At 37.6% G+C, this 11915-nt stretch overlaps 1 protein-coding gene across 1 annotated transcript; it reads left to right on the top strand.

Annotated features, from left to right (window-relative positions):
* Nucleotides 1-8663: 8663 nt before the first annotated feature.
* On the top strand, nucleotides 8664-9724 carry LOC140855378 (uncharacterized). Its single transcript, XM_073251269.1, has 2 exons — nucleotides 8664-9047; nucleotides 9152-9724. The coding sequence occupies exons 1-2, from the start codon at nucleotides 8664-8666 to the stop codon at nucleotides 9722-9724; spliced, it is 957 nt and encodes a 318-aa protein (XP_073107370.1).
* Nucleotides 9725-11915: the final 2191 nt, after the last annotated feature.

The raw sequence follows: 11915 nt of genomic DNA, 5'->3' as shown, positions 1-11915 counted from the left end.
TTAAAATTAATTTATTTTAAAAAGATTCAAAAAATTTTTAAGAAGAGGGTTAAAAAATTTTATAAAAACTAAAGAATTGAAAAAAATAGAAATTATAATTGAAATTGAATAACAAAGTTTATAATTTTTAATTTTAAGAAATAAGAATTATAATTGTAAATGAAATTAAAAATTTTATTGTAAATAACTAAATAAATTTAAATATAAATTTTTAAAGTATTTTTTAAATAAAAGAAAAAAATACTAATAGAATATAAAAAAGATAAAAGTGGAAAAAAATTAAAATTAAAATAAAATATAGAAATTATAAAGTAGATTAGAAAAATATATCATAAAATAATAAAATTAAATTGAATTAATTATAATTTTTTTGTTAGGGTATTTTATAAATGTGACTTAAAAAAAGTAAATTTGAAATAAATTTTGATAAAAAATACATTAAAAAGTTAAAAAATTATGAAAAGTTAAAAGTTGAAAAGTGAAAATTTTTAAAAAGTCACCAAAAATAACAATATATAATTTATAACCAAAAAAAATGTAATGTTTAATTGAAATAAAAATATTTTTTAAATATATTTTATAAGAATAAAATTAATTTAATTTAAAAAATTTTCAAATAAAATTGAAAATGACCTAAAAAAATTTCATAAAAAGATAAAGAATTGAAAAAAATAGAAATTTATAAATAATCAAAGAACAAGCATTATAATTCAAAATTTAAAAGAAATAAAATTTTAAATATTAATTGAAATAAATATATTATTTAAAATTACTTTCGAAAATTAAAAAGTAAATTTATTAAAAAGATTCAAAAAATTTTTAAAAATAGGGTTAAAAAATATTATAAAAATATAAAGAATTGAAAAAAAATAGAAATTATAATTGTAATTGAAGAACAAAGTTTATAATTTTTAATTTTAAGAAATAAGAATTATAATTGTAAATGAAATTAAAAATTATATTTTAAATAACAAAATTAATTTAAATATAAATTTTTAAAAATTATTTTAAATAAAAGAAAAAAAAATACTAGTAGAATATAAAAAATATAAAAAAAAATTAAAATTAAAATTTAAAAATATAGAAATTATAAATTAGATTAGAAAAAATATATCATAAAAGAATAAAATAAAAATAAATTAATTACAATTTCTTTGTTAGGGTATTTTATCAATGTGACTTAAAAAAATAAGAAATAAGAATTAAAATTGTAATTGAAATTAAAAATAATATTTTAATTAATAATAAATTAAATATTATAATTTAAAAAAATAATTTAAATGAAGGAAAAAAAATGGGTGGAAAAATTAAAATTTAATTTGAATTAAAATTTGATAAAAAAAATACAGTGTAAAGTTAAAAATTGAGAAAAATATGGAATAAGATATTCATAAAAAATATTTTTTTAATTAAAAGAAAAAAAAAAAGGGGGAAAACGCCATAGAGAATGGCGTTTTCCCCTCCCAGATCCCTTTTCCCCTCTCCTTCTTCCTTCTCCCTTCTCCTTCTCCTCTTCTCCCTTCTCCTTCTCCCTTCTTGATCTTCTCCGGCGTCTCTCCGACGGCACGGCGGCACGGCGGCGAGGTCTCGACGGCGGCGGTGAGTTCTTCCCGCTCTCTCTCCATCTTCCTCTTTCTCTCTCCCTCTTCCCTCTCTCTCTTTCTCTCATCCTGGCGGCGGGCCGCGCGTCCCGGCGGCGGCCGCGCGTCCCGGCGGTGGCTCCCGGCCCCCTCTCCTCTCTCTCTTCCTCTCTCTCTCTCTCTCTTCCTCTCTCTCTCCTTCTCGTGGCCGCCGGCCACAGACTGGCGGCGGCCGCGCGTCCGGCGGCGGGCGCGCTCCGGCGGCGGGCGCGCGTCCCGGCTGCGGGCCGCGTCCCGGCGTGTCCGGCCCGGCGGTGGCCCCCTCCTCTCTCTTCCTCTCTCTCTCTCCCTTCTCCTTGGCCGCCGGCCACAGACGGCCGGCGGTGGGCCGCGCGTCCCGGCGGCGGGTCCCGCATCCCGACGGCGGGTCCCGCGTCCCGGCGGTGGCCCCCGGCCCCCTCCTCTCTCTCTTTTCTCTCTCTCTCCCTCTCTCTCTCCCTTCTCCGTGGCCGCCGGCCACAGACTGGCGGCGCCGGGCCGCGCGTCCCGGCGGCGGGCCGCGCGCCCCGGCTGTGGGTCCCGCGTCCCGGCGGTGGCCCCGGCCCCCTCCTCTCTCTCTTCCTCTCTCTCTTTCCCTTCTCCTTGGCCGCCGGCCACAGACGGCCGGCGGTGGGCCGCGAGTCGAGTCCCGGCGGCGGGTCCCGCGTCCCGGCGGTGGCCCCGGCCCCCTCCTCTCTCTCTTCTTCTCTCTTCTTCCTCTCTCTCTCCCTTCTCCGTGGCCGCCGGCCACAGACTGCCGGCGGCGGGCCGCGCGTCCCGGCGGCGGGCCGCGCGCCCGGCGGCGGGCCGGCGCCCCGGCTGTGGGTCCCGCGTCCCGGCGGTGGCCCCGGCCCCTCCTCTCTCTCTTCCTCTCTCTCTCTCCTCTTCTCTCCCTTCTCCTTGGCCGCCGGCCACAGACGGCCGCGGTGGGCCGCGCGTCCGGCGGCCGGTCCCGCGTCCCGGCGGCGGGTCCCGCATCCCGACGGTGGCCCCGGCCTCTCCTCTCTCTCTTCTCTCTCTCTCCCTTCTCCTTGGCCGCCGGCCACAGACGGCCGGCGGCGGGGCGCCCCTCCCGAAGGCGGGGCCCACATCCTGGCGGCGGGCCCGCGTCCCGACGGTGGGCCGCGCCCTCTTCTCTCTCTTCTCTCTTCTCTTCGGTTGCTGGCCACAGACGGTCGACGGTGGGCCCCGCCCCGGTGGCCAAGGCGGGCCCGCACCCGACGGCGGTCCTCGACCTCGTCTCTTCCGGCGGGGCCGCTTGCCCTGACGGCGGGCCCCGTCTCGACGGTGGGCTCAGACGGTCGGTGGGCCGCGTGCGCTGAAGGCGGGCCCCACGTGGTGATGGCTCCGATGCGATCGGTTGCGATGACGGTGGGGTCCATGGATTCCGACGTTCGTTTTTTTTTATCTCATTAATTTAATTTTATTTTTATCTTTATTTAATTAATTTAATTGTAATTTAAATTTTTAAATAATTGCATTTAATGAAACGTAGACCGTCAATTGATCAATGTATAATATTCTACGTTATCCGTATAAAATATATATGAAATATATATTTTTATATGGATATCGTAAATACATACATTGGTCAATTGATTGTCCAGTTTGGACAGTTTGAGAATTGCATTTAATTCTATAGATAATTACATTATTCGAATGATATGCGGAGGGTTCGAGAAAATTTCGGACAGTATTTTCTTTAGTTTCCTCACATTTTGAGTCGTGTGGGGAGAACTAGGGGAATACTGCCGAATTTCTTTCGGTCCTTTTTGCGTATCGTTTGATTAATGTAATTAATCTATAGAATTAATGCATTCCCGAATGGGATAGGATCTATCTGTACCTATTTGTTGATGATATGATGCATGTATCATGTAATTTTTTCAATTGTATTTTAAATTTTTAAATATATTGCATTTCATGAAAACGTAGACCGTCAATTGATCATGTATATATTCTACGTTATCCGTATAAAATATATATTTCATATATTTTTTATATGGATATCGTAAATACATACATTGATAATTGATTGTCCAGTTTGGACAGTTTGGGAATTGCATTTAATTCTATAGATAATTATTATTCGAATGATATGCGGAGGGTTCGAGAGATATTTCGGACAGTATTTTTCTTTAGTTCTCCTCACACATTTTGAGTCGTGTGGGGAGAACTAAGGGGAAATGCTGTCGAAATTTCTTTCCGGTCCTTTTTGCGTATCGTTTGATTAATGTAATTATCTATAGAATTAATGCAATTCCCGAATGGGATAGGATCTATCTGTACTATTTGTTGATGATATGATGCATGTATCATGTTAAATTTTTTCAATTATATTTTAAATTTTTAAATATATTGATTTCATGAAAACGTAGACCCGTCATTGATCAATGTATAATATTCTACGTTATCCGTATAAAATATATTTCATATATATTTTATATGGATATCGTAAAATACATACATTGATCAATTGATTGTCCAGTTTGGACAGTTTGGGAATTGCATTTAATTCTATAGATAATTACATTATTCGAATGATATGCGGAGGGTTCGAGAGATATTTCGGACAGTATTTTCTTTAGTTTCCTCACACATTGAGTCGTGTGGGGAGAACTAAGGGGAATGCTGCCGAAATTTCTTCGGTCCTTTTTGCGTATCGTTTGATTAATGTAATTAATCTATAGAATTAATGCAATTTCCGAATGGGATAGGATCTATCTGTACCTATTTGTTGATGATATGATGCATGTATCATGTAAATTTTGGTAATAATAAAATAATTAATAATATTAAATATTTTAATTTTGATTTTATTGTAGGTTGTTTTGAGAAAATGGCCAGTACTCGAGTTCGTGTTTTATTGTATTATGATGGCATGATACAGAATAATGATCAAACTGGTGTGCAGTATAGTCACCCTGCAAATCGGATGATTAGAATATCTTCATCATTATCACGTCAAGAATTATTGGATCATTTATACAGCAGTATTCCTATAGACAAAGAAAATATGAAATAAAATTGAAATGGAGATCTCCTAATCTGTCGGGACAGTTAATGCAGAGTAATATATCTTGGTTCCAATTGATGACGATGATGATGTCGAAGAAATGCTGACATTTCCTTTGAAATTTAGATTGTCGATTTTTAGAATTTATATTGAAAAAGCAGATGTACCAAGCTTTGGATATCATAGTCGGTTTTTTAACTCAAGCTGTTCAAACCGATAGTGTTGAGGCCGGTTTTGCAGAACAATATTTCATTACTGCCGGTCTAGCTGTCCAATTATTCCAAGTGCTGTGATGACTTCTCCTGTGTCTTCTGCTATGGTGACTTTCCTTGGTAAAGTAGTGGTAAGTGCGGGAGACGACACTCATATAGAAAATGATGATTGGGTAGTCGGAGGAATAAATTCTGATAGTCTGGGTTTTGAGTCAGATGAAAATGAAGATGAAGACAGTTGGATGGATGAGGACATAGCAGTAATGACGATGATGATGAAGATGAGAATGATGATGAAGATGTTCAAGCTAATATTAATGTGGAAGAATCTCAATCTCATTTGCACCAACCTCCACAATATTTTAATGATATAAATTTAGATGATGGTGGTTGTGTTAGTGCTGGTCGAAGATTGAATTCTGACAATCATTTTGGGACTCTTCGATGACTGAATTTTCTAAAGGTTTAATGTTTGAGAGTAAAGATGATGTAAGGAGAGCTGTTGATCTTTATCACATTATGAAGCATCGGACATACAATGTAGTTCAGTCGCATTCGAAATTATGGTCTGTACGATGCGCATCATCAGATAATGTTCAGCATTGTAAATGGAGGCTTCGTGCTGCATTGTTGAAAAGCATGGATATTTTCAAATCACAAAATATGAGGGTCCTCACACTTGTTTGTTTACGGGATTGAGTCGAGACCACAAACATGTCAGTGGAAAAATGATTAGCACATTAGTCCGACATATTGTTGAGAAAGATCCCGGTGTTAAGTTGAAGCTATTGTGGCAGCCGTTAATGATCAATTTCAATATACAGTATCATACAGGAAAGCATGGTGTGGAAAGCATAAGGCATTGGTTGATATTTATGGAGAATGGGAGCCATCTTATGCTAAATTACCTTATTATATGGCTGCACTTCAAAATGCAAATCCTGGTACAGTTGTTTCATGGAATTTTTTTCAATCTGTGAATTCCAATGTTCGTGTTTTAAATTATATTTTTTGGGCTTTCGAACCATCTATTCAGGGTTTTATGCACTGCCGTCCTGTAATTAGCATTGATGGCACGCACTTGTATGGTAAATTTAAAGGTAGATGTTAATTGCAACAGGCATTGATGCAGAGAATGGGATATTTCCATTAGCATATGCAATTGTCGATGAGGAAACGACTGCAAGTTGGAGTTGGTTTCTTTTCCAGCTCAGAACACATATCGTTAAAGATAGAAATGGAATATGCTTAATTTCTGACAGGCATCCAGGTATATTAAATGCCATCGCAGATGAGTCTATTGGATGGAGTCCACCACGTGCCTATCATCGATACTGTTTAAGACATATCTGCAGTAATTTCAATACACATTTTAAAATGTGCAGCTGAAAAGAGCAGTATGGCAAGCCGGAAGTGCTCATCAAGTTCGTAAATTCAATTTTATCATGGGCAGAATTAGAACAGTGAATGAAGAAGCTTGGAGCTGGTTGTCCGAGATAGAAAAGGAGAAGTGGACATTGGCACATGATGATGGTCTACGCTATGGTGTTTTAACTACAAATTTGTCGGAGGTTTTTAACAGTGTTCTACGAGGAGCTAGAAATGTGCCAATTACAGCTTGTGTTCAACTGACATTTTATCGTCTTGTCAAATATTTCAATACGAGGCATGCTCAAGCCTTGAGATATGTAGAGGAGAATCAAAATAATCTTTTTACTCCTCATGTTGCAATTAAAATTGCTGAAGATCAAGTTAAGGCTAACCAGCATCGAGTAACAGCATTCAACCTTCAAAGAAGTATATATGAAGTGCTTACGAGAAGAGCAGGCGGAGGACTACGAGGTGGAGGAAATTCTCATACTGTTACATTAGCTGAAAGAAATTGTTCATGTGGAAAGTAGAGCACGTATAATATCCATGTTCACATGTTTTAGCTGTGTGTCAAGAATTGCTGTACATTTTAGTGGTTTTGTGGATGATGCATATACAATTACAGCATATATGAATGCTTGGACTGGTAATTTCAATCCACTACCACATGAAGATTATTGGATGCATACACGTATGTTCAAATGCATGCCTGATCATCATCGTTTGAGACCGAAGCAGAAAGGTAGACCAAAGTCAACGAGACTACGAAATGAGATGGATGATAGGCAAATAAGAAATAAGAATCACTGTGGTATTTGTAGGGAACAGGGTCATGATCGTCGTCGCTGTCCTAGGATAGTTCAACATACTTCAACTTCAAGCAGCGGAAGAATTTGAAAGCTTTGAAAATATATTTTTGTCAGTGTTTTATGAATTACTGCGAGATTGTATTTGAATTTACGTGTGTAATATGTTGGGATGAACTGAATTTTGTGTTTAAGTTGTATTGTGTGATAATATTATATTTAAAAAAAATTTAAAATATTGTTTTACTTTTTTAATATATCTGTGATAATTTTGCTTGAGGCAGCGTATTATGGCTTACGATCCACGATATTCCGGTCCTCGAGACAGCAGTATTCTTACATTGCAGGAGCATCATCGATCGCAGACTATTTTAAATGGCGGCGTAAGTATTACAATCTTTTTTACTCTTTAAATTTTCATTTTAAAAATCATATACGTTATCTAATTATTATATTTTATTACAGGAGTCCAGACATCTTCGTCTACGACGATCCGATGCAGATTTCTGGAGGACAGAGGATATCCCACGTAGAGTGTTAGATTATTTACGATATCTGGGATTTTATGGAGTATATCGGATCGGTCGTATACAGATGGACGTTGGTCTTATTACTGCTTTGCTTGAGAGATGGCGTCCAGAGACACACACATTTCATCTTCCATTTGGTGAGGCGACCATCACTTTACAGGATGTCAGCATCCTTACTGGACTACCAGTTGATGGAGATCCAGTTACCGGAGTTGATCCCGCACTTACCATTCCGGAGTGGCAGGCTTTGTGCTTGCGATTGTTAGGGTTTGAGCCCGACGCACATTTTTTCGATCATTCACGACTCAGGATTGAGTGTTTGGATGATCGTTATCGTCATTTTCATATTGCGGATGATGCACCGGAGGAGATGGTGCAGCAGTATGTTAGGGGTCAGGTGCTGCGATTGTTAGGTGGTGTCCTGTTACCTGATACTTCATCGAATAAGATGAAGTTGATGTTTCTGCCATTATTAGAGGATTTAGATTTCGCTCGTCGACTCAGTTGGGGCAGTGCAGTACTAGCTTGTCTATACCGAGCTATGTGTCGGGGGGCCTATGCTGATCAGAGCGAGATTGGTGGTTATCTTGTATTATTGCAGGTATGTGAATTAAAATTTTTTATTTTTAATATTTAATTATATATGATATTGAATATATTATTTATTTAATTTTTGAAATTTGCAGATTTGGGTATGGGAGCGTATGCCGACTATCAGTCCATTACGACGACAGTTGCTCGAGATGCCATCAGAGCAGCAGGATCCTGATGTTCCATTCAGACTAGACGGTCCATTAGGATACAGGTATCGAAATATTATTATTTTTATTTAAATTTTTTTTTAAAATTTATTTAATATTAGTACATTGTGAAACAGATGGAACGTTGCATTCAACGTTCATCACGTATCGACAAGAGTGGCACGGGTTTATAGGTGCCAGTTGGATACATTAGTTGATACATCTAGACGGATAAATTTTAAATTTTTTACAAATATCAATTTACAGTATTCATAATCTAAATTTTTATTAATTTTTTTTATTTTAATTATATTATATCAGTTTTTGTGGAAGCCATATACAGATGGGATATTGGCTATACTGCCGCAGATGTGTACAGTTGGACACGACATATGGACTGCTAGGGTGCCGCTTATTTGTTTTGATGTGGTAGAGTGGCATCTTCCCGATCGTGTCCTGCGGCAGTTTGGTCAGATTCAGGGCATCCCAGAGCAGTTTGATATCAGTCAGGGACTTCATCGTATTGATCGACGAGGGAGAGCTCGTATCGACTGGCGTATCAGACATGCACAGTACATCGATATTTGGGATGCACGTCGAGATCACATTGTTCATGGTGATCCTATTTTGAGAGGTCGTTCATATACTGATGACTACATGGCTTGGTTTTTTAGCATTACAGTGCGAGTCATTGGACAGTCTCAGTATGCAGTTTCTGGATACGAGGGCGAGAGTTCTACTGTACGTCTTTTGGTAAGATTACGAAAATTACTTCATGTTATTTGTGTTATATTTTTGTTTTATATTGTACACTATACTGATTGTTTTATACTAACTGTTCTATTTCTACGTTATAGACTGATTCTGTGTCCGAACTCGTATTGGACACTCGTCGTGCTTTATCTACGACTGATGAGGACGAGCGGATTCAGATACTGCGGGAGATGGAGAGAACAGGTTCCGGAGCATTGAGGGCGATTGGTGTTGATCCACATACCTGTGCGCCTTGGTATGGAGCAGTTCGGACGCCAGATATGAGTTATACGCCGTCACCATATGCTTCACATATGCCATCACCGCATATTCCGCATATGTCATCATTCGATGCTGCACAGATGCCACCGCTTTTTCATCCACAGATGGCAGCGTCTTCTTCGTCCTACATCCCCCAGATGCCATCACCGGGTACCAGTTGGCCACATGAGTATGATACTTTTTTTTCAGGTCCATCCGTGTATCCAGATGAGAGAGTTGAACGGGTCTCTCAGTCCGTAGATGATCCGACAGCATCAGTTATTCCTGAGCAGCATGATCAGCAGATCTCCTCCACTGATATAGGAGAGGAGCCATCACAGCAGGAGCAGCCGACGAGGACCTTCCTGAGAAGGTCCAAGCGACCACGGGCGCCGCGACGTCCTTGTGGGACTTAGTCTTTATTGTATTTGTATTTAGTATTTTTACATTTTTGTTGTACTATTTTTTTGGATATATTTAACATTTTGATTCTATTGAATAATATTAAATATTGATTTCATTTTATATTATTTAATTTTAAATTATTGGATATTATGATTTGTGCATATGGATACACATACTCGAACGTGTCTCAGAATATTAGGAGAGAAAATGTTATGCCGGCGGGCCGTACTTCCCGGGGGCGAGCCCCGCATCCCGATGGCCACGGCGGGCTCCCGCGCCCCGACGGCGGTCCTCAGCCCCCGTCTCTTCCGGCGGTGGGTCCCGTCTCGATTGGTTGTGGGTCCAGAGCAGTTTGATACCAGTTAGGGACTTCATCGTATTGATCGACGAGGGAGAGTTCGTATCGACTGGCGTATCAGACATGCACAGTACATCGATATTTGGGATGCACGTCGAGATCTTATTGTTCATGGTGATCCTATTTTGAGAGGTCGTTCATATACTGATGACTACATGACTTGATTTTTTAGCATTATGGTGCGAGTCATTGGACAGTCTCAGTATGCAGTTTCTGGATACGAGGGCGAGAGTTCTACTGTACGTCTTTTGGTAAGATTATGAAAATTACTTCATGTTATTTGTGTTATATTTTTGTTTTATATTGTACACTATACTGATTGTTTTATACTAACTGTTCTATTTTTATTTTATAGACTTATTCTATGTCGGATCTCGTGTTGGACGCTCGTCGTGCTTTATCTACGACTGATGAGGACGAGCGGATTCAGATACTGCGGGAGATGGAGAGAACAGGTTCCGGAACATTTGTGGCGATTGGTGTTGATGCACATACCTGTGCGCTTTGGTATGGAGCAGTTCGGACGCTAGATATGAGTTATACGCCGTCACCATATGCTTCACATATGCCATCACCGCATGTGTCATCATTTGATGCTGCACAGATGCCACCGCCTTTTCATCTACAGATGGCAGCGTCTTCTTCTTCGTACATCCCCCAGATGCCATCACCGGGTACCAGTTGGCCACATGAGTATGATACTTTTTTGAGAGGCATCCATCCGTGTATCCAGATGAGAGAGTTGAACGGGTCTCTCAGTCCGTAGATGATCCGACAGACGATCATGGGCGCCGCGACGTTCTTGTGGGACTTAGTCTTTATTGTATTTGTATTTAGTATTTTTTCATATTTGTTGTATTTTTTTTTTACGTTTGACATTTTTATTCTATTGAATAATATTAAATGTTGATTTTATTTTATATTATTTAATTTTAAATGATTGGATATTATGATTGGTGCATATAGATACACATACTCGAACGTGTCTCAGAATATTAGGAGAGAAAATGTTATGCTGAAAGGATTATAAAAATTATAACGTAAATAATAATATATCAAATGTTGCTCTTTGAATTGAATTTTAGAAAAAATAAGTCTATTTTTAAGTAAAAAAAAAGAATACGTAATAGAATGCTAAAAAGATAAAAATAAAAGAAAACTGAAATTATAATTTGAAATGATAAAATTTTTAAAATAAATTTTAAAGAAAATATCATAAAAAAATTATTAAAATAATAATAAAATAAGAATTATAATTATAAATTTTAAAAAATATTAATTTTAATTTAAATTAGAAAATATCATTTAAATTATTATTTTTATTATTTAATTAAATTTATTTATTAAATAATTATAAATAGATAACTAAAGATATTAAAAAAAATAAAAAATAAAAAAAAAGAGAAAACATCATTCTCTCCCCTCCCCAAACCCCTTTTTCCCCTCCTTCTCCCTTCTCCTTCTCCCTTCTCGATCTTCTCCTTCTTCCTTTACAAATTTAAGTAAAGGAAAAGAATACATAATATATCATAAAAATGAAAGAAAACTAATATTATATTTTTAAATTATAAAAATTACAAATTAAATTAAAAAATATATCATAAAAAAAGTAAATAAAAGATAAAAAATGGTAATAAAATAGAAATTATAATTTAAAACAAAAATTATCTTTAATTTCAATTAAAAATTATCATTCAAATTACTATCCTCATTAAAAAATTTAATAAATTAAAAAAAATAATTAAACAAATTATGAAAAAAAATTTAAAAAATTTAGAAAAAAGAAAAAGAATAAAAAAACACCGAAGGAAACGGCGTTTTCTCCTTTCCCCCCTTCTTCTCTC

Source organism: Elaeis guineensis, chromosome 2 (genome assembly GCF_000442705.2).
Source record: "Elaeis guineensis isolate ETL-2024a chromosome 2, EG11, whole genome shotgun sequence".
Taxonomy (NCBI): Eukaryota; Viridiplantae; Streptophyta; class Magnoliopsida; order Arecales; family Arecaceae; genus Elaeis; species Elaeis guineensis.
This window is presented reverse-complemented; position numbering and strand designations above follow the sequence as displayed.

What these genes read in the sequence shown, in the direction of transcription:
- LOC140855378 (XM_073251269.1), top strand. Translation starts at nt 8,664, where the DNA reads ATGTGTACAGTTGGACACGACATATGGACTGCTAGGGTGCCGCTTATT. An exon ending in GTTCTACTGTACGTCTTTTG is followed by an intron (nt 9,048 to 9,151) that starts GTAAGATTACGA and finishes TCTACGTTATAG; the next exon opens with ACTGATTCTGTGTCCGAACT.